Source organism: Saccopteryx leptura, chromosome 3 (genome assembly GCF_036850995.1).
Source record: "Saccopteryx leptura isolate mSacLep1 chromosome 3, mSacLep1_pri_phased_curated, whole genome shotgun sequence".
NCBI lineage: Eukaryota > Metazoa > Chordata > Mammalia > Chiroptera > Emballonuridae > Saccopteryx > Saccopteryx leptura.
This window is the reverse complement of record NC_089505.1, coordinates 30,464,869-30,491,914: the sequence shown is the minus strand read 5'-3', so window position 1 is coordinate 30,491,914 and position 27,046 is coordinate 30,464,869. Positions and strand designations below refer to the sequence as shown.

Genomic DNA, 27,046 nt, shown 5'->3' with positions numbered 1-27,046 from the left:
TATAACCCAAGGAGAAAGGAGATTTAGGAAATACTTTAAAGAAGAGAATAATCTTTTTTATACTTTAGATATGTGTGTTTAGAAGAGATCTTAAATGTTATACTCCACTGACACATCAAAAAGTCATTTATTTGGTTATGGAAAATAGAAATACTTTTGTAATTATTAGCTCAGTAACTATTTATAGAGAGAGAATGCAGTTATTGATAGTTGACCATTCAGCATGCATCCTTGTTTTGTATTGAGTGAATCTTGCGTTGTACCAGGTAGAGGATGAAGAACACCACTCCCTTCCATGCCAACAAATTACAAAAGACTGAGATTAGTGTCCTTAAAATTAATGATAGATACCATTTTAATGTAAAGAAAAAATTACAATTGAAGTATTTTTTTCAAGCTTTTAGGAACTGTTTAAGTGCTTTATATTCAGAACATTGTGTGTTCCCCTCAAATAGTAATAGTTTGAATCAATGAGATTCATGTGAGTGATCGCAAAACTTCTTTCATCCTACATTTTATAAGCAACTTATTTCAGAGTTTATGGGCAGCCATTCATATTTTCCAGGGAGAACTTACAGAATTATTTTACTTAGGAAAACAAGAGAAAACCAAAGATTGCATGTAGGCCTAACAAAATATTCAGTTTGCTTGATATTTTTTGCCAAGACTTTTGTCATGAGGGCCAAGCGTAGTGCCTGGTTGCACACCCCCAGCCAGCATTTGCAAACCACCAATCCTTTCCTAAGGGACTGTAACAGACGGAAGCATTGAATTCTCTGCAGTCAATATTGCCTTCCACCTGGGAAAAGACAGTCCTGTAATTGAATCCCAGCATATGCATTGTCATCCCTCCTGCCTGCCCCTCTGGTGCGACAGCAAATTAAAAGACTTCTAAGGCTCAGCCTGCCTTCCAGCTGCCAGCCCCTGGTAGACATGAGGGAGCCAGAAGGGACCAGGTGGAGCAGTTTTGAGTTGCACTAAACACACAGTGCAAGGAGGTTGGCCGTAACTTCCCGATGAATATTTATACCAGCCCCATTTCTCATGTTGCGCTTTGGCAGGGATCAGAGTGCTGAGCTCCTGCTGATTTCAAGGGCCCTGCATTGTTTGGACCGGCTCCGTGAAGTATTACGCCAGATGAGAAGTGGACCCCAGGTTCCTATCACTAAGATGGCTGGTCGACTATTTTTTTTAATGGAGACTATCATGTTATAGTGTCATAAGGATGGGGCAATGGGGGAGTTCCCTGACGTCTTCTGGCATTGCTGTTCATGAATCGCACGCAGCCTCAAGCACAGCTTCCTGCGGAGTGGAACTTTAATTGCTTATATTAAGAACCACACAGTACTCTACGTTGTATATCACTGCGTTTTCTTCATCTTTTTCTTGGAAGGTTTATTTTTGTTTGCTAAGGTCAGGCACTTATCACAGGGCTCTCTCATCACATTTCACATTCTGATCCCTTGTGGCAGGTGCTAACTTCCTTGCGCTCACAGTGAATGGGTTGAGTAACCTCATAAAGATACAGAATGTCTTGGCATAGAAAAGAAGGGAGTAAAGAATGCCTGTCTATGGAAGACTCTCAGTATTATTTAGTGAGCCCTGTAAACTGAGAAGATATTTGGAAAACCATCTACACACAAACCCATTAACTTTTTCTAGGTAGTAGATCATAGACTTACACTTATTCCCAATCCATATTGTTACCTAGTAAAGCATACAATTTATCATGAGAATTGTTTAAAATAAATAATTTGTGTTTCTTTTAAAATTTTTTTTTATTAAAGCATAGTTAGCATACAATATTGTATTAGTTTCAGGTGTACAACATAGTGATTTGATATTTATATACCTTACGATTTTGCTGAGCAAAATCAGCCTATTAACCATCCATCATCACGCAAAGTTACTATTATATTAGGTTGACTATATTCTCTCTGTTGTATACAACATGCCTGTGGCTGATTTATTTTATAAGTAGAGCTTAGTCCCTCTTATTCCCCTTCACATTTTCCACCCATCCCCCACACCCTACACCCCTCTGGCAACCATCGGTTCATTTTCTGCATCATTGAGTCTGTTTCTGTCTTGTTCTCTTTTTTTAGACTCCAGATATAAGTGAAATTGTATGGTATTTGTCTTTCTCTGACTTATTTCACTTAGTATGATACCATCTATGCCCACCCATGTTGTTGCAGATGGCAAGATTTCAGTCTTTATGTCTGAGTCATAATTCCTTGCATATATGTATCACTTCTTTATCCATTCACCTATGGACAGCCACCTGGGTGACCTTCATATCTTGCGGCAGTGAACATAGGGGTACATATATCCTTTTGAATTAGTGTTTTTGTTTTATTCTGACAGCCAGAAGAATTACACTGCTCACAAAAATTAAGGGATATTTTATCACTTCATATTCATTTTGAAATATCCCCTAATTTTTGTGAGCAGTAGATTTCTGTATCGTACAGTAGTCCTATTTTTCATTGTTTGGTGAACCCCATACTGTCTCCCATAGTGGCTGCACTAGTTTATAATCACACCAACACTGCACAAGGGTTCTCTTTCCTCCCCATTCTCACCAACACTTATTTGTTGACTTTTTGATAACGGCCATTCTGACATATCTCACTGTGGTTTTGATTTGCATTTCCCTGATGATTAATGATGTAGAGCATCTTTTCATATGATGTTTAAGGCCGTTGTTTCCTTATTGAGTTTTTTACCTGTGTTTTCTATCTATTATGGTATGTGTCTATTAAAGTCGACTATTATTGTTATGATGTCAGTTTCTCTCTATGTCTGGTAGTATTTGCTATACATAGTTAGGGTTTCTATGTTGGGTGCATAGATATTTATGAATATTATATCTTTTGACCCTTTGATCATTCTGTAATGCTCTTCTTTGTCTTTTTTTACAGTCGTTTATTGTTTGTTTTTTTAGTGAAAGGAGGGGAGACAGAGAGATAGACTCCCGCATGCACAGGACTGGGATCCACCTGGCAAGCGCTTGAGGCGGCGATGCTCTGCCCATCTGGGGTCGTTGTTCCATTGCTTAGCTACCAGAGCCATTTTTTTTAGCACCTAAGGCAGAGGTCATGGAGGCATCCTCAACACCCTAGGCCAACTTGTTCGAACCAATTGAACCATGGCTGGCTGCAGGAGGGAAACAGAAAGAGAGAGAGAGAGAGAGAGAGAGAAGGAGAGAGAGAGAGACCAAAAGAAGGAGCGGGGGAGAAGCAGATGGTTGCTTCCCTTGTATGCCCTGACAGGGAATCAAAGCTGGGACTTCCACACACCAGGCTGATGTTCTACCACTGAGCCAACCAGCCAGGGTTACAGTCTTTGTTTAAAAGTCCATTTTGTCTGATGTGAGTATTGCTACCCCAGCTTTCTTTTCACTTTTATTTGTGTGGAATATCTTTTCCATACATTTATTTTCAGTATGGGTCTGTCTTTTGATATAAGGTGAGTGTTGTATATGTAGCATATGGATGGGCCTTGTTGGGGTTTGTTTGTTTGTTTTTGTTTGTTTTTTATTCATTTAGTCACCCTATGTCTTTTGGTTGGAGAAATTAGTCCATTTATATATAAAGTAATTAATGATAGGTATGTGTTGTTTTTTGCCATTTTGGTTTTTTTATTGTTTTTGTAGTTGTTTTCTGTTTCCTTTTTCTTATTATTACCTTCAAGATTCTCTCTTTACTTTTAATTTATGCCACTGTAATTACAGTATGTCTTAGTGTGGGTCTCTTTGGGTCCATCTTGTTTGGCACTCTCTGTGTTCCCTGGACCTGGATGTCTGTTTCCTTCCCACGGGAGGAAGGTGTTCAGCCATTCTGTCCTTGCACTTCTGGGATCCCTCTAATGTGAACATTAATGTGTTTGATATTGTTTCAGAGATCCCTGAAACTAGCATATTTTTTTCTTTTTTCTTTTTTTTCCTTTTTTTTTGTTTTTTTTTTTTTTTGTATTTTTATGAAGTTGGAAACAGGGAGGCAGTCAGACAGACTCCTGCATGCGCCCGACTGGGATCCACCCGGCACGCCCACCAGGGGGCAATGCTCTGCCCATCTGGGGCATTGCTCTGGTGCAACCAGAGCCATTCTAGCGCCTGAGGCAGAGGCCATGGAGCCATCCTCAGCGCCCCGGCCAACCTTGCTCCAATGGAGCCCTGTTGCAGAAGGGGAAGAGAGAGACAGAGAGGAAGGAGAGGGGGAGGGGTGGAAAAGCAGCTGGGCGCTTCTCCTGTGTGCCCTGGCCAGGAATCGAACCCAGGACTCCTGCACACCAGGCCGATGCTCTACCACTGAGCCAACCAGCCAGGGCCTGAAACTAGTATATTTTTATTTTATTTTTTTTAATTTATTCATTTTTTTTTAGAAAGGAGATAGAGAGGGAGAGGAGAGAGAGACAGAGACAGAGACAGAGAAGGGGGAGGAGCAGGAAGCATCAACTCCCATATGTGCCTTGACCAGGCAAGCCCAGGGTTTCAAACTGGCGACCTCAGCATTTCCAGGTTGACGCTTTATCCACTGCGCCACCACAGGTCAGGCCTAGCATATTTTTAAATTCCTTTTTTTCTTCTTGTTCTGATTGGGTAATTTCCACTATTGTCTTTTTTTTTAAGTGGCTAATTTATTCTTCTGTGTGATCTAATCTGTTATTAACCCTAGTCTATTTTATCATTTTTGTTTTTAATTTTAAGCTGTGATTGCTTATTTATTATAGTTTCCAACTCTTTTTTGAAGTTCTGCCTGACTTCTTCTATTCTACTCTCAAGTTTGGAAGCATTTTTATGATCGATACCTTGAATCTTTACCTGGCAAATTATTTGCTCCATTAGAAGTTTTTGAGGGTGGTTTCCTTATTCCTTCACTTGGGACATATTCCTCTATCTTATATTTTGACTTTCTGTGTTTGTGTCTATGGATTAGATTAAACAGCTATTTCTCCTAATGATGAAGAAGTGGCCTTGTGTAGAAGCAACCTCTGTGTAGATGTATGTGCTGTTTTTGGCATTCCAGCTGGAGCCACAACTGGCCTCTGTGGTTCCTAGGGCACCGTGGGGGGGGGGGGCTGACTGGGCAGAACTTCAGCAGTCACTGGCTGAGGTGGCCTGGGGCATGGGCCTCCAGAGTGCCCTCACAGCTCTGCAGTGGGGGGCTGACTGGGCAGAACTTCAGCAGTCACTGGCTGAGGTGGCCTGGGGCATGGGCCTCCAGAGTGCCCTCACAGCTCTGCAGTTTGGGACTGGAATGGGCCTGGAGAGGGGTGGCCCAATGTGTGTATTTAGTGGTACCCTAGTAGTTTCACTGTCTGGGACCAGAATGGGAGTAGGGTGGTGAGACAGAGAACGTGCTACAGGTGTGTAGAGTTCCTGGACAGAGCTCCAGCCTGTGCTATCTGGGTGAAGGAATTTAAAACTCTGGCACTCTCCCCGACCCCTCTCAAATCAATGGGAAAAATATTTTAAAGGTCCCTGGGGGGGCTCAGTGAATAAAGCATCATCTTAGCGCACCGAGTTCACAGGTTCAAACCCTGGTCGAGGCATGTGTGAGAAGCAATCAATGAGTACACAACTAAATGAAACATTAAGTGGAATGGTGAGTTGAGGCTTCTCTCTTTCTTTCTTCTCCTCTCTTTCCACCCCTCCCTTCCTCTCACTCTCTCTCTCTCAAAAAAAAAATCAATTGGAAAAATTAAGCTAAAAACAACAACTGTGGCACTCAAAAGAGCTTCCAATCCCAGACGGTTCCCACAGTTCTCAAAGCACTTACGCAGTTCCCCAACCTTCCCTGTGTGGTCTCTCTCTTTCCCTTGTGCAGAGCTATTCAGTCAGCCCTCAGCTGTCTCTCAGGAGGAACTGGTTTATATGAAGGAATTGTTTTACATGTATGTACATATTCAGTGTGTTCATGGGAAGGGGTGCATTCAGAATCCTTTAGGTTGTCATTTTGGACTGGATTGCCCCTTACGTAAGCACACCATTCTGTTGTTTCTTTATATGACATAATAAACTACAGACCAATGCACTTCTGTAGTTTTTCTGATTTTACAATTATATTCTTAAGTAATTAAATGCAAATAATTAGAAAACGGGCTACAGTTTTGAGAAGTCAGCATAAGTTCTCTAAGCAGAAGGAATATTATAATAGACTCATAGTCTTTTGTGAGAGCAATACTTGAAAAGAGGAACAGGGAATGCATTGTACTTAGTACATGTGGAATTCAGCAAGGTGTGTGTCAAAGGCTCTTGATGTATTTATAAGGAAAAGATAGAACTTTCTATCAGCTCAATAACTATTCCCGATTAGTTAATATAAATAATGAGATATACTTCTAGAATCGTTGACATCAGCCTACTCAACATGTCTACTGTAATTTGGCATTGAAGACACACAAAGAAAATTTATGGGTGTCATGGCATGGGGGAAGAGTACATCGAACGGCAGAACCAGAGCCTAACAGGACAAGCTATAACAATGGATACAGTTCAAGATGGCATTTGGGAGGAACACATGAAAAGCTGTTAACTTGAGTTCTATATGCCAACTTCAGAGTATGGTAGCTGTGAGGACACAGGTCTTTAAAGCATCACATGAAACAGAAGCTTAGGCATCTGGTCACTGTTTTTCAGTATGAGATAATACTCTAATGTATCTGCTAGCAAAGCTAATGTACTCTTCGGGCTAAATGTTGTGTCAACAATGAAAGTGATAACATCCTTGCCTCATTTTTTGTACCATGACTGTAAGACTATGGGTCTTGCTGTTTAAGCAGCAGCATGGAATTTTTTCAGAAGAGACCACTAGGAAGTGCCCTCTTTGAAACGGCCTAAGTGAACCAAAGAAACTGGAAGAAGCTTAACCTGGAAGAGAAGGGTTCTGGGTCGGGACAGCCTTTTTGATGTCTGAAGGGCAGTTAGTTATGTGAAAGAATGTTTAGACTTGGCCTATGTCAGTACATTATAGTGCTTATAGCACTAAATTTCTATGGAAACCATGTACAGAAAAAAACTTCCCAATAATAAGCTGCCTCTTAAGGAAGTGATTTTTTTGAAACTTTAACTTTTCAAACAGATAGATCAGGCATTTAGTGACAGTATTGCAGAAGTCATTATAGTAACAGCTAACATTTATTAAGACATACCATATATCAAATTCTATGCAATTTGTGTGATCTTATTTAATTTACACAGTAACCCCCCCCCCCCCCCGCCATCAGTGGATATTATATTATTATCTCTGCTTTTGAGCCTAAGGTCCAATGACGAATAAATGGTAGAAGTTGAATATAAAGCCCAGGTTTGAGTCTACAGTACAATCTCTTAACACTGCATTCACAACCTCAAGCATAAAACGGTATTTTTGCATTTGAGAACAGTGAATGTCCCCTCAGACCCTGAGATTTCATCGCTTGAATAAGGAATCATCATTTTTTTTCCCATTATGTCAATGCTTTGCCTTTTTTAGTTCCACATTCTAGTATGAAAATATCCTCATTCATTCTTACAGTAAAATGTCTGATTGTTATTGGTAGAATTTTTTCTTTAAAAAAAAAGGAGTCACTATATTTCTTGGTATAATTGATGATATTAGTTGTTTTGATTGTGGCCTTATGGCCTTACTGTTCTACTTTCTGGAGCAAAATAATTTCCTGCTTCATTACCCATGGTGCAACTGATGGAACAGAATCTTGAGACCTGTGTCATCCAAATAATGCTTGGAGAACTCACTGGATTTCTTTTCTTTGTTTTTAAATTAAGCAGTGCTTTCACAACCTAATTTTAGAGAAATGCTTCTGTTTTAAAAAAATACTTTCTCACATTTTTTGGCTGGGAAGATTATGTTTTATCTGAATAATTTGTTTGAGTTATAATGAAGAAGGGGCTGGAATTACAGGTCTCAAGTCTAGAGTCATAAGCCCTGGAATGCAGGGATGGTAAAAGTATCCAAAGAACAGTGTGTTTATGGCTTTATTTGTTATTACTCCAAGGCCTGAGGTCACCCTGGCAGGCAGTTGCTTGCACTGCAAGCATTCATACTGGCCCCAGGGCCAGGCATGAAGTCACTGGCAAATTGCAAGAACAGCTCCCATTATGCATGGCCCACTTCCCTGATCCTTGCATTATGGGATCTTCTCTCAACACATCCTTTCCTCTATGGTAGAATGTAGTTCTGACCATGTCTGGTGAAATGGCCCAGGGAAGGTGTCTTTCTGAGACTGTCTGTGTACCTGTCAGTGCCATAGACACTGTGCAGTAGAGAAGATCCACGTCTCCCTGCCTTTCTGCCAAAGGAGAAACTGGCTCAGGTCTGCAGCGATGACAAGGGTTTCTTGGACTGTATCTGAAATGTGTTGGATTAAGATCACCTGGCATTGCTATCTGATGTTTTTCAAAGGCCAGTGCTTTTTCCAGAGAGTGAGAACTGGTACGCAGTAGTGACATGCCCATGACTTTCATCCTGATCAAAGTTGGCCAAGTCTTTATTATTATTATTATTATTATTATTATTATTATTATTATTTCTTCCACAGTGGCTTTCTGTACCCATATATGGAATCTTCCCTCCCTCCCCCACCCCCACACACTTACCTCTTACTCATTTGGGAGATCTGACAGTGCACATTCAGATATGAAAAGTCCACACACGTTTATATCGTAAAACGAATCCTCTTGTTCTCCCACTATCCTGCAAGCGCTTTGAAGATACTTCATGCATTCCTAGAACTCCCTCAGTGCACAAATTTAAAAAGCTTCTTCTTCCTTGGGTTTGAAGGGGACATTTCAGTTCTTAGAAGTAAATTTCATATGTCACGGAAGCAGCTCTAGACGACATTTGACTCCAAGTAACTCAAATCACGTCATTTACATTTTCCCTATTCCTATTTTATTTTTCATTTATTAGTACCCAATAAGTACCCTGCACAGTTTTAAGTGTAGGGGGGGAAAACACAATGAACAAAATTTAAAATAATCCCTGCCCTAATGGCGCTTACACTAATTACTTAAGTAGAAGCCAGTGTTGTTATTCCTACTTTTTAGCTGAGAAGAATGAAGGGTTATATTACATAGAAAAGGAAGTTGTAAGCAAAGCAAATACCTGAACATGTGCCTTTCAACTCATGTGATGGTCAGAATGAACACTGGCTGATTAAATGGACACTGGAAATGTGGGACAAAGAGGCAGGCATACATAGCATCCACTTTATGCAGAGGAAAAGCTGGCATAAGAGTGAGTGTCTTTGAAAGTCTAGGATGCTTCTGCATTTCTTGGGTCATGAACAATTGATGGAATCTCAGCCTGTAAATGAACAGGCTATGATTCATTACCAGCATTTGTGCAGAAGGAATCTATTTCGGAGTTAGAGCAGTCTCTAAAATGTACCATTATAGAGCGAGCTCTTTCTTGGGTTTGAAGAGGATATTTCAGTTTGTCAGAAATAAATTCCGTCTGTGCTACAGAAGTTGCAGAAAAGAACCAAGAAGTTGGTTGCATCTGACTGGCAATTCTTTATTTTCTTTATTTAGTGAGTGTTTGTAGTTATGGGCAAGTTCATTTTTTGTACTGTCCAGGTAGGTACATGCGAGTATTCATACAGCCTTATGACAGAAGGACCACTTTTCAACCTTTTTCATCTCTTGGCACACATAAACTAATTATTAAAATTCTTCAGCACACCAAAAATATATTTTTTGCTAATCTGACAAAAAACTAGGTCTGATTTTGATTCATTCACACTGGATGACTATTGTTGTATTGGCTGTTGTCCTTTTTTTTTTAATTTGACAATCAGTGGTAAGTGTCCCTGACTGAACAGTCAGATAGTGCATGTTCTAAGAATTCTTGTGGCATACCAATTGAAAACACTTCTTTAAGGGAGTTGAAATAGAAATCTTGGGAGGAAAAGAAGGTGACCTTGAAATATGATAACAACTGGTGTAAATTGGGAAGGATAAACATACATTGAGTTTAGTAATTTTTCAAAAACCACTCATTATTTTATATTGCACAGATATACATTCTTTTTTTTTTTTTTTCAGAGACAGAGAGAGAGAGTCAGAGAGAGGGATAGATAGGGACAGACAGACAGGAACGGAGAGAGATGAGAAGCATCAATCATCAGTTTTTCATTGCAACACCTTAGTTGTTCATTGACTGCTTTCTCATATGTGCCTTGACCATGGGGCTACAGCAGACCGAGTAATCCCTTGCTTGAGCCAGTGACCTTAGGTTGAAGCTAGTGAGCTTCGCTCAAACCAGATGAGCCTGCGCTCAAGCTGGCGACCTCAGGGTCTCCAACCTGGATCCTCCGCATCCCAGTCCGACACTCTATCCACTGCGTCACCGCCTGGTCAGGCAGATATACATTCGTGATTGTGGTTTCACACAGTGAAAGAATCAAAGTCACTTCTTAAATGGGAAACATACAATTTATGATAGAAAAAATTGAGCTCAGGCATCAGATAGACCTGTGATCAAATTCTGGTTCTGGTCTTTCTACTTACATGATGTAAGCCTCACTTTTTTAATCTACAAAATATTGGAAAATAATATGTATCTGAATGTGTCATTGCAAAGACTAAAGGAAATAATATTAATATAAGATGTATCATATAATATACATTAGTAAAACTGGTACTGATTAATCATTTTCTGCTGTGGAACTGTAAGGTAAATTTCTTATTTTATATATTACATTTTGTATAAACTAGACTTAAAAAGAATCATATTTTCTTTTTTTATTGGATCAGTTTTTATATATTGTGTCTCAAGAAATTTGCTGAATCTATCTAACTTGTATTATTTGGCATAATACTGTTCATAATGTTCTCTTATTATATTTTTAAATATCTTTAATATTTCTAATGTTCATCTGGATTTGTAAATTATCTCTGTTGTTCATAGATTTTCTATTACAGTGATTTCTGCCTTTTATTATTTCCTTTTCTATACTTAACTTTGGGTTTAACTTGCTTTTCTTTTACTAGTTTCTTAACGTGAAACTTAGATCACAGATTTTAAACCATTCTCCTTTTCTAATACAGATATTTAAAGATATAAATTTCTCACTAACCCACTGCTTTATTTGCATACCACAAATTCTGATTGTGTTTTCCTAAGACTTCCTTTTTTAGAGAATTTTAAGTTTTACAACAAAATTGTGAGGAAGGAACAGAGATTTCTCATATAACCTCTGCCCCCACATATACATAATCTCCCCCATTATCAGCATCATCTACCTGAATGGTGCATTTGTTACCAAGTATGAACCTACATTAATACATCATAATAGCCTAACATCTATAGTTTACCTCACTTAGGGATAACTCTCAGTGTTGTACATTCTGTGAGTCTGGACAAATACATAATGATACGTATCATTACAATAACATACAGAATATTTTCACTGTCCTAAAAATTCTGTGTACTTTGCCTGTTCATTCCTCCTCTGTCCCAACTCCTCACAACTGCTGATCTTTTAATTTTCTTCTTAGCATTACCTTTTCCAGGAATTCATATAGTTGGAATCATACAGTATGTAGTCTTTTCAGATTGGCTTCTTTCATTTAGTAATAGACATTTAACGTCCCTCCATGCTCTTCATGGCCTGATAGCTCATTACTTTTTAGTGCTGAATCATAGTCCATTGTCTGAATGTACTGGAGTTTATTTATCCATTTGCATACTTAAGGACATTTTGGTGGCTTCCGAGTTTTGGCAGTTATGAACAAAGCTATTATAAACATTTGTGCGCAGATATTTGTGTGGATGTAAGTTTTCAGATCCCTTGGGTAAATATCAAGAAGCACGATTGTTCAATCATATGCTAAGAGTATGTCTAGTTTTGTAAGAAACCACCAAAACTTCCTAACAAAGTGGCTGTACCGTTTTGCATTCCCATCAGCAAAGAATAAGAGTTCCCGTGGCTCCACATCACTGTCAGCATTTGATGCTGTCACTATTCCAGGTTGTGGCTATTGTAATAGGTAGTGATGATATCTAATTTTAATTTGCATTTTCCTGATGACATGATGTGGGACAAGTCTTATTGTGCTTATTTACCATCTGTATATATTCTTTGATGGGGTGTCCGTGGAGGTCTTTGGTCCATTTTTCAGTCAGTTGTTTTTGTATAGCTTAGTTTTAAGAGTTCTTTGTATATTTTGAACAGAAGTTCTTTATCAGATATGTCTTTTGCAAATAGTTTCATGCAGTCTGTGATATATCTTCTAATTTCCTTGACATTGTCTTTCTCAGAGCAAAAATCTTTAATTTTAATTAAGTCTCGCTTATCAATTATTTCATGAATCATATCCTTGGCATTATCTTCAAGAATTTTTATAGTTTTGCTTTTGACATTTAGATCTATGATGAATTTGGAATTAATTTTTGTGAAGGTTATAAGATCTGTATCTAAATTTATTATTTTTGAATTTAAAAAATTTATTTACAAAATTAAATTTAATGGGATGACATTGATCAATAAGAATACATAGGTTTCAGATAAACATTTCTATAGCATTTGAACTGTTGATTATGTTGTATACCCATCACCCAAAGTCAAATCAGTTACCATCACCTTATATTTGTCCCTCTTTATACCCTTCCCCCACCTACTCCCTTGTGTTCCCAGATGCCCCTCTCCCTGGTAACTGCTTCACTTTTATCTGTGTCCATGAGTCTCAGTTTTATATCCCACCTATGTGTGAAATCATATATATTTTTTAGCTTTTTCTGATTTACTTATTTTACTCAGTATAATGTTCTCAGGGTCCATTCATGTTGTCATAAATGGCAATATGTTGCCATTTCTTATGGCTGAGTAGTATTCCATTGTATATATGTACCACATCTTCTTTATCCAATACTCTATTGAAGGACACTTTCAATGTTTCTATGTCTTGGCCACTGTAAATAATGCTGCAATGAACATGGGGGTGCCTTTATCTTTACTCACCAATGTTTTTTAGTTTTGGGGGTAGATAACCCAGTAGAGGGATTGCTGGGTCATATGGTAGTTCTACTCTTATTTTTTTATGGAACTACCATACATTTTCTATAATGGTTGTACTAATTTGCATTCCCACCAGCAGTGAATGATGGTTCATTTTTCTCCACAGCCTCTCCAACACTTGTTATTTCCTGTCTTATTGATCATAGCCAATCTAACAGATGTGAGGTGGTATCTCATTGTAGTTTTGATTTGCATTTCTCTAATAGCTAGTGGAGATGAACATCTTTTTATATATCTGTTGGCCATTTGTATGTGTTCTTGGGAGAAATATCTGTTCAGGTTCTCTCCCATTTTTTTTTTTTTTTTTGTATTTTTCTGAAGCTAGAAATGGGGAGAGACAGACAGACTCCCACATGCTCCTGACTGGGATCCACCCGGCACGCCCACCAGGGGCTGATGCTCTGCCCCTCCGGAGTGTCGCTCTGTCGAGACCAGAGCCACTCTAGCGCCTGGGGCAGAGGCCAAGGAGCCATCCCCAGCGCCCTGGCCTTCTTTGCTCCAATGGAGACTCGGCTGCAGGAGGGGAAGAGAGAGACAGAGAGGAAGGAGAGGGGGAGGGGTGGAGAAGCAGATGGGCGCTTCTCCTGTGTGCTCTGGCTGGAAATCGAACCCAGGACCCCTGCACACCAGGCCAACGCTCTACCACTGAGCCAACCAGCCAGGGCTTCTCCCATTTTTTAATTGTACTGTTTCCTTGTTTGTTGCTGAGCTTTGTGAATTCTTTATATATTTTAGATATTAACCCCTTATTGGAACTGTTGTTTGCAAATATTATCTCCCATTTGGTTGGCTGACTATTTATTGTCAGTTTCTTTTGCTGTGCAGAAGCTTTTTATTTTGATATAGTCCCATTTATTTATTTTTGCCTTCCCTTGCCTTTTGGGTCAAATTCATAAACTGTTCTCTACTAAATTTATTATTGTGGTTGTCCTGTTGCTTCAACACCATTTTTGGACAGATTGCCTTTGTTCCATTTTATTAATTTTGATTCTTTGTCAAAGATGAGTTGACTATATTGAGCGGGTGATGTGTTGTCATCATTTTGTCCTAAATATTTTCTACAGTCACTCCAACATCTCCTTTAATGCATAAATTATTTAGAAGTGTGGTATTTAATTTTAAAGTATTGAGGATTATTTTGGGTATTATATTATCATTGTTTTTTATTTTAATTTATTGTGATAAGATACCACACTTTGTAAGATTTAATTTAAAATCTAGTGATACTCATTTTATGGCATAACATATAGTCTTTTTTGGTGGACATTCGTATGCACATGAAAATAATGTGTATTTTATAATTACTGGATATTAGTGTACTAGGACTGTCAAGTCACATTAGTGATACTATTCAAATCTTCTGTGAATAGTATATTATTAAATATGTATAATTAAATTTATGGAGTGACATTGGCTAATAAAATTATATAGTTTTCAAGTGTGCAGTTGTGTAATATATCATCTGTATACTGCACTGTATTTTCACCTTGCAGAGTCAAATCTTCTGTCACCATGTATTTGACCCCCTGTTCCCTTTACTACATACACCCCACCTCTCTTTCCCTCTGGTGAACACCACACTATTGTCTCTATCTATATGTTTTTGTGTGTATGTCTCATTTGTTTATTTTTTTGCTTTTAGTTTTATATCCCACATGTAAATGAAATCATATGGTTCTTGACTTTTTCTGTCTGGCTTATTTCACTTAGCATGATAATCTCAACATCTATCCATGTTGTCACAAATGGCAGTATTTCATCATTTCTTATGGCTGAGGAGTATTCCATAGTATATATGTAGCACATCTTTTTTATCTGGTCATCTAGTGAAGGACACAGCAGTTACTTCCATGTCTTGGCCACCATGAATAATGCTGCAGTAAGCACAGGAGTGTATCTTTGCAAATAAATGTTTTCAAATTTTTCAGGTAGATACCCAGAAAAGAGGTTGCTGGGTCATATAACTCTATTCTAAGTTTTTTGAGGAACCTTCATACTGTTTTCTATAGTGGCTGTACTAGTTTATATTCCCACCAGCAGTGAATGAGGGTTTCTTTTTCTCCACAACCTCTCCAACACTTATTACCTATCTTCTTGATATTAGCCATTCTAATAGGTATGAGGTGGTATCTAGTAGTTTTGATTTGCATTTTTTTATTAGCTCGTGAAGTTAAGCATTTTATACATCTGTTGGGCATTTTTTTTATTAAGTGAGAGACTAGGAGCGAGAGACAGACTCCCACTTGCACCCTGACTGTGATCTACCAGGCAAGTCCCCTACTGGGTGATGCTCTGCCCAACTGGGGCTGCTGCTCCATTGCTCTGTAAACAAGCTATTTTAGTGCCTGAGGCAAGGTCACAGAGCCATCCTCAGCACCTGGGGCCAACTTGTTTGAACTATTTGAGCCATGGCTGTAGGAGGGAAAGAGAGAGAAAAAGAGAAGGGGAGAAATGGAGAAGCAGATGCTTGCTTCTCCTATGTACCCTGACCAGGAATTGAACCCAGGACTTCTACATATCAGGCCAACACACTACCACTGAGCAAACTGGCCAGGGCCATCTGTTGGACATTTGTGTGTCTTCCTGGGAGAATTGTCAGTTCAGGTCCTCTGCCCATTTTTTAATTCGATTGAGTTTTTTTGTTTGTTTTAACTGTTGAGTTGTACGAGTTATTTAAATATTTTGGATATTAATAACTTGTTGGGGGTGTTGTTTGCAAATATCTTTTCCCATTTGGCTGGTTGTCTTTTGATTTTGTTGACAGTTTCTTTTGCTGTAAAGATGAATTTTAGTTTCAATAAATGGTGTTGGCAAAATAGGAAAGCCACATGCAAAAGAACGAAACTAGAATGTTGTTTGTTACCATATAAAAAATTAACTCAAAATAGCTCAAAAACCTATATATAAAACCTGAAACAGCCTGACCTGTGGTGGCGCAGTGGATAAAGCGTCGACCTGGAAATGCTGAGGTCGCCGGTTCAAAACCTGGGCTTGCCTGGTCAAGGCACATATGGGAGTTGATGCTTCCAGCTCCTCCCTTCTCTCTTTCTGTCTCTCTCTCTCTCTCTCTCTCTTTCTCTCTCTCCTCTCTAAAATGAATAAATAAAAAATTAAAAAAAATTAAAAAAAATAAACAGCTGAAGACCAGATGTGATCTAAAAAACAAACAAACAAAAAAAAACCTGAAACAATAAATTATATAGAAGAGAACATGAGTACTAAATTTATGGACCTTAGTTTTGGAGAGACTTTTATGAATTTTACCTCAAAGTCAAGGTAAATGCAAAAATAAACGAATGGGACTATATCAAACTGTATATATATCAAATTTGACTATATCAAACTGTATATATATATAAATGGGACTATATCAAACTGTATATATATCAGTTTGACTATATCAAACTGTATATATATATAAATTTTATATATATATAAAATTTACTTTTTGTCTACTTTTTATTGTTTACTCTATGAAGCATGTTATGAAAGCTACAACTATGAGCATAGATTTTTTATTATTTTTCTTTAATTATGTTAGTTTGCTTCATGTGTTTTGAAACTCTGCTATTAGGTTCATGAAAATTTAGGATTGCTATGTCTTCTGGGGGAAAAAAAGTGTTATCTGCTAATACACTTCTTCTTGAGGCCTAGTTTGTATGATATTGTTATAGCCCAAATATTTATATTTATTACTTACATGGGATATCATTTTTTGTACCTTACCCTGAACCTATTTGAGTCATCACTGTTCAAGTTCCCAGCAAGCAGACCTTGAAATGGTGATGGTGTCAGAGTTTGTTGAGTTGTGCTATCAGCAGTAATAACTTTGGGAAGATAAAGGAAGCATGATTGGCCTGAGAGGCATTGATCTTCAGTGCAATTGCAACAAAGGTTTCAGCTGATTTTATGCAGGCTCTGGAGTCATGTGACCCTGAGATTCAAGGTAATAGGCTTTATGGCCCTTTATGGACTAGTTTGTAGTTAAAGGCTACTTTCTAAGAGGTGTGATCTTGCGTAAAGTGAATCGGTTTAGTTGAGGGCAAATCCTGGAAAGAAATTCATTTGAGAACTGCCAGTTAGTAACACTCCCAACAGCTATAGGAATAAACTTTACTGTCATAGAACTAGGAGTCTGGGCAGCTCACCATCGTATCACAGTGTTGCTTAGGTTTAAAGTCCTTTTGTTATAGATACCCGAAAGGTGAGACTTGGTTACTTCATCCAACATGACAATATTTGGTTTTTTAGTGGAGTCTTTAGTTCAAGATATTTATTGTAATCACTGATACATTGTGTTTGAGTGTGCCATCTTGCTATGTGTTTTCTATTTTTCAAATGTTCTTTCTTTTTTCTCTTTTCCTGACTTCTTTGGGGTTAATTGCATTTTTTTAAAGTTTTTCAGTAGTTTTATTGATTTTGTCATACTTCTGATATTTTTATTAATATTTAATGATAGGTATTACTTAATATATCCAAAACTTGCTTCTTATCTATGTTTATTATAACACCATATGCTAAATGAAAGAATCTTAAAGAATATAATTTTTGTGCTGTTGTCATGTATATTATTTCTATACCATATTATAAAGTACACATTTGGCTCTTTCATGAATTAAAAGAAAAATAAAGGATAATCTTTTGTAGAAATAAAACGTGCCTGCTATTTACCTTCCTGTCAATCTTTATTCGTTCCTGTAGATCTGAGTTTTTATCTGGTTACAAATAACAAATTATGAGGATTAACTACGGTAGAAAGTTTATTATTATTATTATTTTTTTTTTTTCATTTTTCTGAAGCTGGAAACGGGGAGAGACAGTCAGACAGACTTCCGCATGCGCCCGACCGGGATCCACCCGGCACGCCCACCAGGGGCGACGCTCTGCCCACCAGGGGGCGATGCTCTGCCCATCCTGGGCGTCGCCATATTGCAACCAGAGCCACTCTAGCGCCTGAGGCAGAGGCCACAGAGCCATCCCCAGCGCCCGGGCCATCTTTGCTCCAATGGAGCCTTGGCTGAGGGAGGGGAAGAGAGAGACAGAGAGGAAAGCGGGTGGAGGGGTGGAGAAGCAAATGGGCGCTTCTCCTGTGTGCCCTGGCCAGGAATCGAACCCGGGTCCTCCGCACGCTAGGCCGAAGCTCTACCGCTGAGCCAACCGGCCAGGCGAAAGTTTATTAATTTTTAATGAACTGGCATGTTTACCAGTTTAACCAAAAAGTCTTAGCTGTTGGTTTCATTTCTTGTTATTGTTACCTCACATTCATGCTCAATAAAATATATATGTAGTTTATTAAGAAATTATTGTTGAGCCTGAGGTCTCCAGTTCAAAACCCCAAGGTTGCTACCTTGAGCATGAGATCATCTATATAACCCCATGGTCACTGGCTTAAATCGAAAGGTTGCTGGCTTGAGCCCAAGGTTGCTGGCTTAAGCAAGGGGTCACTGGCTTGGCTAGAGCCCCTGGGCAAGGCACATATAAGAAAGCAATCAATGAACAACCAAGGTGCCACAACTATAAGTTGATGCTTCTCATCTCTCTTCCTTCCCGTCTCTATCTTTCTCCCACAAAAAGAAAAAGAGAGAGAGAAAGAAAGAAAGGGAGGGAAAGAGGAGAAAGGAGAGAGGAGAGAGGAAAAAGGAAAGGAAAAAGGAAAAAGGAAAAGAAAAGGAAGGGAAGGGAAGGGAAGGGAAGGGAAGGGAAGGGAAGGGAAGGGAAGGGAAGGGAAGGGAAGGGAAGGAAAAGAAAGGAAAGGAAAGGAAAGGAAAGGAAAGAAGTTATTGCTGAAATTTCAACTTCTGCTCTCTTGCTTCCTGCTCTAACAGGTCTATGGAAATGCAGGACCTAGCAAGTCCTCATCCTCTTGTTGGAGGCGGTGATACTCCTGGTAGCTCCAAACTGGAGAAAGCTAATCTAAGTAGCACATCAGTCACCACAAATGGGACGGGAGGTAAGTGTACAACCTTGAAGACACCCAGAATCACATATTATTTTTGCTGCAATTTCACATGTTAGGGATTTACTAATAAATAAATATTTCATTAGCAATAACACAATCAGCATTATATTGAAGAATGTTATTTATTGTTCTGTTCGCTTTCTTGAAACTTTTGCTTTTCTTCTAAAACTGGAAGCATTCAGAAAGAATAGACAGGCCTAGACATTTGAAGGCCTTTAATGAGGCTTCCTTTTCTTGCATTTGTCATTGTAAATATTTCTTTATATGTAGAAAATGTGCCCAAAGATTTTCACTGGATCGTACAAAAAAAAAGGAAGACAAAGAAAATAAATTATGTTAATTTCTGGTTTTGTTTTGAATTGCAAGAAAGAAAATCTACCCCATATTTTTTCTTAAAAATAATTTTGGAAATAGAAAACAATCCCTATCTGCTGCAATTTTCTTTTCAAAGAGAATAATGCCTAGCAAGAATTTAGAATAGGAATTGAGTATTTTTTCCAGATACCTTCTCATTTGATTAGTCCATAATTATTCCATAGCATACAGCAACAGTCAATTATTACAAATATTCTTCCCTATTGTTTTTAGAAAATGCATTCAACTTGCCAGAAAATATTATCTTATTTTTGTATCAGAATACATAGACTACATATAGATACACACATGAATGTATAAACTGTAATTTAAATTATTCTCACTCATTTTGAAGTTTTGTAGATCTAGTTGTTTTATTCAATAAGTGATAAATTATAGGAAATTTGTTTTAATTTCCAAACATCATAGGACTAGAGATCAGCATTTGCCACATCATATTTTCTTTTAAATTTTCAATAAATATTTATGAAATTGATACACCTCTTTACATTTATTTGAGAATAACAGTACCACCTAAAATTTCCTTTGTAAAGTTGTGTGCATTGCAACTTGCCTGTATTTAATAATGTTTTACCCCAGGCCCTTTGTAGATTAACATTTTTCTTGTTTATAATGTTTATTTGTCTCTAAACATGCATCTATAGTTTCAGCTAATTAATTATAGTATTGAAAATTTATAAGATTGTTTAGTGATGACTTCTGGAGTAAAAACATTAATATTTGAACCTTAGCTTGATAGAAATAATACGATTTTTTAAAAATCATACATCTGGAATCAGACTTTGGAGTTCACTAATTGTCATGTGTATATATTTAACTGAACTAAAACAGATCTGATAAACTAAAATGTGAAAGTCATGCCATACAGTTATAATTTTTGGCAAAAAGGTCAGAAAGCAGTGCAGGCATGGAAGACTATTGGTGTACACTGAGCAGGCATTCAGACAATGAACCCTTATACTGTTCCTATCCTCAGGGGACAACATGACTGTTTTAAACACTGCAGACTGGTTGCTGAGTTGCAACACCCCCTCTTCCGCAACAAGTATGAGAGACGATGGTACACTGCATGTGTTTGGGTGTGTGGATTTGCCCTTCTGGTTTGCTTTCTGCTGCTATTTCTCTCTTTGCACCTTTTATTCTGTGTCCAGTACTGTAAAGAAAAAGGAGAAATGAACATGCCTTTTAATTATGTATTGGTAACAGTTGGCTCTGGTTTTTGTATCAGCTAGTTATTCTCTTTTTAGAATCTTTATATCAGCAGTATTTTTTTCTAGATTTTTTCATAATTTTGCAAAAATGGGTCCATCTGTTTTTCTAACTACATATCAATTTACTGAATGGTTAATTGAGCGCAACAGACCTGTCAGAGCTTTTGAAGCAAGATTGTACATAATACAAACTCAATTATCTTTTAAACCTATTTCTTTTCATATTTAAATTGGCTTTTTTACCATGGGAGATATTTACTATTTTAGAGTCTTTGTTAAATATTCTAATTAAAGTACTTCAGTATTAATATTTAAAATCTCATCATTTAAAAACCATCAGTGATGAAAGGTATATATTTTAAATTATAAATTAATATCATCCTTTATATTGTCTTGATCTATAGACATTTATTATATTCACATATGTAATATAAAGTATAAACAAACTTTTCCTAAACCAAAAGTTAATATACTATCAAAATTAAAAATTAAAAACAAAACCATAACACTATGGTGGGACCACCCAATTTTAAGGTTAAAAAGAAGAGCTTACTACCTATCTGAAATGTGCATTACAAGCAAGCAGTTAGGCTAGGCATAGTTTGCTTCAGACCTTACTGTATCTCAGATTATATTAGAATATATGATATATCCCTTATATATTTGTAATTTTTGTTTCAATTTTTTTCAATTCTATACTTAAAATATACTTTTCATACTTAAAAGTATATTGCCAGAATTTAGTTCCTCTTAATTCTAATTCATGGGGGTTTTTCTATAAAGAAACTGTAGTAACTATTGTAGGCTCCATAGGTTATAACTGCCTCTGTCTCCACTACTCATAATGCCATAATAGTTCAAAAGCAGCCACAGATAATACATAAATGAACTAGTGTGGTTCGGTTGCACTAAAACTTTATAGCCCCTGAAATGTAAATTTTATATTATTTTCACATGTCACAAAATATTCCAAAATTGATGGCTTTTAAAAATATTTAAGTTGTAAAAAATATTTCTCGCTCACTGGCTATTCTCTTCTAAAGTAGAATTAGCCCTGGCCGGTTGGCTCAGCGGTAGAGCGTCGGCCTAGCGTGCGGAGGACCCGGGTTCGACTCCCGGTCAGGGCACACAGGAGAAGCGCCCATTTGCTTCTCCACCCCTCCGCCGCACTTTCCTCTCTGTCTCTCTCTTCCCCTCCCGCAGCCAAGGCTCCATTGGAGCAAACATGGCCCGGGCGCTGGGGATGGCTCTGTGGCCTCTGCCCCAGGCGCTAGAGTGGCTCTGGTCGCAATATGGCGACGCCCAGGATGGGCAGAGCATCGCCCCCTGGTGGGCAGAGCGTCGCCCCATGGTGGGCGTGCCGGGTGGATCCCGGTCGGGCGCATGCGGGAGTCTGTCTGACTGTCTCTCCCTGTTTCCAGCTTCAGAAAAATGAAAAAAAAAAAAAAAAAAGTAGAATTAATACAACACAGGCAACTTTATACTAATTAATATAGATGTTGAATATTTAGTAATTTTTTATCTAATCTTAACTGGAAACATTTTTTCTGAGCATTACACATCAGTGTTTTTGGGTGCTTAGTGTTAATGTTAAATGTCATGTGCTCATGTGGGAAGAACAAGGACTCGTATGTCAGGAGCATAGATCTGGACCTTGGCACTGCACTTATTGTGAGTGTCTCCTTGGCCAAGTTACTGAACCTTTCTGAGCTTCAACTTCTTTCTATGAAAGTAGTAGGTTGATAACACTTCCTCCTGGCAAGTGTTATCTTAAATTCGATATTGTATGTATGTTGCTTGATAATAAATACCAGAATATTGCCTTGTTAAATTGATAATTTGATAATAATTAGGCAACAAATTCTTAAGGAAAATGGAAAAAGAATGCATTATATTTAAATACTCTCCAATGTTTAGTTAGATGTTAAATTCTTCTTCATTTAGCCTGACACAGGCGGTCGTGCAGTGGATAGAGCGTCGGACTGGGACATGGAGGACCCAGGTTCGAGACCCCGAGGTCGCCAGCTTGAGCGCGGGCTCATTGGGTTTGAGCAGGGTTCACCAGCTTGAGCCCAAGGTTGCTGGCTTGAGCAAGGGATCACTCAGTCTGCTGTAGCCTCCCAGTCAAGGCACATATGAGAAATCAATCAATGAACAACTAAGGAACTGCAATGAAGAATTGATGTTTCTCATCTCTCTCCCTTCTTGTCTGTCCCTATCTGTCCCTCTCTCTGTTTCTGCCACAAAAAAAAAAGAAATTCTACTTCATTTAGAATATGTAAAGTGACTACTAGGGGCAAACTTTTAGTAACAAAATGTTACATATACTTTGATAACTAATGATATAGTCTTGGTAGCACGTTTATATGAAATTTTTAATAAATTTTAATGACTTATGTTTAATATTTATAACATAAATTAAGCATTCAGTGCATAATCTCTCTCAATGAGAGTAAACTATTTTATTTTTAATCCTGGGTTTTATTTTTAGTATTTGATCATTATTAAAAATTATTATAATAAAAATGGCAGAAGCTAATTTAGTATCTTTTTAAGAACTTTCCGTTAACTTTGAGGTTTTCAAAAAGATTATTTTAATTATATAGTTTATACTACTATGAATGAATTCATAGTATCATCTTAATAACCTACCATGCTTCATTGGTGCTGTTTAAATATATTACTTTAATTTAAAATGTTTTATCACCTTAATCCTAATTATTTAATTACATGTACAGATTTATATTGAGGCTAGATTTTCTTTTCAAATGTTTGTCACTTATAAAATTGTTAGAATATAGAACTATTAATAAAAGTGATCATATCTCAGCATATAGATCAGTGATTAACAAACTTCTTATATAAAGGGTCAGATAGTAAATATTTTAGGTTTTGCAGAACATATGATCTCTGTTGTAACTATTCAACTTGGCTATTGTTGGACAAAAGCAGCCATAAACAATATGTAAACAAATGAACTTGGCTGTGTTCAAATAAAGCTTGATATGTGAACACTGAAATTTGAATTTTACAACATTCTCATGTCACAGAATATTTTATTTTTTTGATAATTTCAACTATTTAAAATGTAAAAATTCTTAGTGCATGGGCTATGCACAAACAGGCCATAGGGAAGATTTAGCACATAGGGTTTAGTTTGTCAACCCCTGACTGATACAGATAAATATGTACTATAGCTAGAGTATACACACTTCATGTATATGCATATTCATGCATGTATATGCATGCCAACTATATTAAAGTTACTTTCAGATAGAGGAAAGATTCTAATTTGCTTAATGGTGTCAGATTCATGATTAACTATACTTTATATACAAGTATACTTAGGGAGTACTTAAGATAGAGTCTCAAAATTAATTTTTACTTTCTCAATTAAAAATGCACTAAGTTTGTACTATAGTCCAGGCTCTGTGCTAGGAAATGGAAACCCATGACCTATATAGAACACCATACTGGCCATCAAGAAACCAAAAATCTAGCAGAGGAAAAGGGACCAGAAAAATGATGAGTGCATAATTGGTTCAAGGTGGGTGCACAGTAGAGGAAGGGAATATTTGATTCTACAGAGAGATGAAGAAAATACTTCAAAGTGGTTTGGGGACCAAAATTAGACATTCTGATCAGGTTTATGGAGTTTTCTATACAGGGGTGTGTCAAAGGAGGTTAATAATAATGATAATAAATACAATCTTTAATAAATAAATAATAATATGAGAATAAACTCTTTTGCATACTCACAAGTATAAATCTACTTTTGCCCCCCCCATGTTTAAAATCTATATATCATGGAAAAGAATCTTCCAGAATATTTAGTATATCCATGATTGACTCACATGTGATGAATTTGTTTTTGAATGTTATATATATATATATATATATATATATATATATATATATATATATATATATATATATATGCCGTAGAGCCACTTGCTATTTGTAGCTCTATATTTTTAGATTTGCTTTTTGGAATGAGAACCATGAATTGCCTCGTCAAATTATTTCACAAAATTAAATATTTTTTGAATAGTTAGGAATGAAACATACTTGGTGCTCTATGGTTTTAAAGTGGATATATTGATTTAGACAGACATTAATCATAGGCTTAATTTTATTGAAACTGGCAGGCAATACTGTTCCCTAGCCAGTGGTAGAATTGTATCCTTCCTGATCTAACTCCTTCTGAAATTCTTGGTAGAACCTAAACCGTCAATGTTTAATTTTGTGGTTCAGAAAGGAGTGCATACATATGTGTGTGTATGTATGTATGTATACATATATATATATATGTATTTATATATAGTATGTGCTCTTTTAATAAAGCAGACACTGGTTTAAATACAGATTTCTGTAGATGAAATATAAAATGTAAATTACTTGAGTCACCTTCTCTTTCAAGGAATAATCCTGAAACAGACTTTCTTTAAAAATATACACATGAATGTTATACCAAAGTTCTTAAGGTAAACTGAAGGGACATAATTAAATTTGCTTTGAAAATATGTGTATGAGGAGATGAAGACTGGGATGTGAAGAGAGGAAACCAGTGATTTAGTAGCCATAGCTGACACTGGACAATAATCACATACAATGTTGATTTTGTCTGTAGATTATTTTAAAGGTAAAATAATTTAGCCATATCAGTATGTTAAAATTAATTTAACCCTTTAAATAAAAACTATGTAGCTCTATTTTAAAAAAAATATAAATTACAAGGGGATAACTGGTGGAGAGGGGGACCAGATAATTCAAGCATTTCTGGAAGTAATGTTTCTGTGCAACGTGCTTTAGTTTTGTTATTTTACTCTATTGGTAATGAACCCTTGTTTGGAGCACGTAGATGGTGACAGAACTCATTAACCTAGGACATTAAAATATAGTTGCTGCTTTTGAAATCAAAATATTTATTTTGTACATTTGAGTGTTGTTGACAATATGATACTTTTCTCCTGTAGAAGGTTATCGTTCCATTTTAGAGTCTGTAATGATGTTGTTGGACACTACCCTGAAAACAAGTCCAAAGGCCCTTTTAACTTCTGCTTAAATTTCTCTTCCATTTAATTTTCTTACGTATATTAAGAAAAACAAAATATAGTTAAAAAATCTATTTGATCATGACATAAATATACACTGGTAATCATTTGTAATGAGGATTTTTACAAGAAAATAATAAGATGCATAAAACTTTTTTTTTCTAAGTTGTTGAACATTTTTCCAATAGAGCCTAGCAATTAGTTCATTAAAATATGTTTTCTGCCCCTAGAAAAGTATATAATAGATCTAATTAAAGTATGGAAACAAAAGCAAGACAAAAGAAAATTGAATACATTTCAAATATATTTGGACCTTTGATTAAATTGTTTCATTTTTCTAGTTTTATCTATAATTATTATTTTGCTTATATGAGTTACCTGTTCTATGAATATTAAGATACTTTTTGTATTCTAGCATCTTATTAATAAATCAAGTAATCATATAAAGAATGCCTATGTTTTCTACCTGAATTTTCTGTCCTGAAGAAAACAAATTGTTATTAACAAATATTACTTTATAAAATCAAACCAAAAGACTGCATCTTACTTGTAGTTTAAGAAATGTTTTTGATGCTCACTTAATGTGAAAATAATTTCTCTTCTGTAGCAGCGTACTTAATTTCCCCCTCTTCTCTCATTTTCTACTCTTACCTGGATATAAATTTGCATTAATGTGCAGCTTTTCTTCTCCAAATGTTGAGTTATTACTTTACAATCCATGCATTTTAGTACACTGAACACATCTTGATATTTAGGCTTCTCTTCCTATACTGTCTAGGGATACATTTTCTGAGTAAAATGCATCTTCTTTGTCTTTGACTACATACAGCCCTTTAAAATGTTAGAGAGATGTTTCCATTATAATGAATGCAACCAGAAACTCTCACTCTTCCTTTCCTTCCTTCTGCTTTTGACCACCTGAAACTTTCAAATTGGGGAGATTATAATCAACATCAATGCTACGCTTTTGAAATCAAGTCTGAAAGTTGGTATTCAACGTAACAAAACTAATCTTTATGTCTGGCTTCTAGAACAGTTTTATTAGACACAAGTCCCAGTCTCCTACCCTCTTGCCAATGCGCAAATATGTATAGAATGAATAAATGTATTTTACAAGTAGTCTTCATAGATTTAAATACGTTTAAGTAGGAATTCAGCCACAGTTAAAATTTGGAAGTTTCTCTTGTCTTAGTTTCACTGAAGGTTTTAGACTATGCCTTTTTTTTGTCATAAATGTCAGGAATAAGACATTGCATCACAGAGAGCCTTTACACCCATCTAGATTACACTCTGGGTCATCTTTATACAGACACAGATTAAAGGAGTTCTTGGTTAGTGCTGCCGGCAAAGGTAGTATGGTTTAAAATTTGTGTTCTGAAACCACACCACCTTGTCTCAAATTTTAGCATTTACTAACTGCG

General features: G+C 36.8%; 1 protein-coding gene across 10 annotated transcripts in view; it reads left to right on the top strand.

The window, feature by feature from the left end:
• Positions 1–27,046, top strand: part of EYA4 (EYA transcriptional coactivator and phosphatase 4) — a 299,771-nt gene that overhangs the window by 213,694 nt on the left and 59,031 nt on the right. For 6 of the 10 annotated variants that reach the window (XM_066373193.1, XM_066373192.1, XM_066373189.1 and 3 more), the window contains exon 4: positions 18,852–18,976. In XM_066373193.1, coding sequence (XP_066229290.1) covers positions 18,852–18,976 — 125 coding nt within the window. Of the gene's footprint in view, positions 1–18,851; positions 18,977–20,336; positions 20,406–27,046 lie in introns of all 10 variants that reach the window. The other 4 variants (XM_066373184.1, XM_066373185.1, XM_066373186.1 and 1 more) reach the window with 1 other exon arrangement.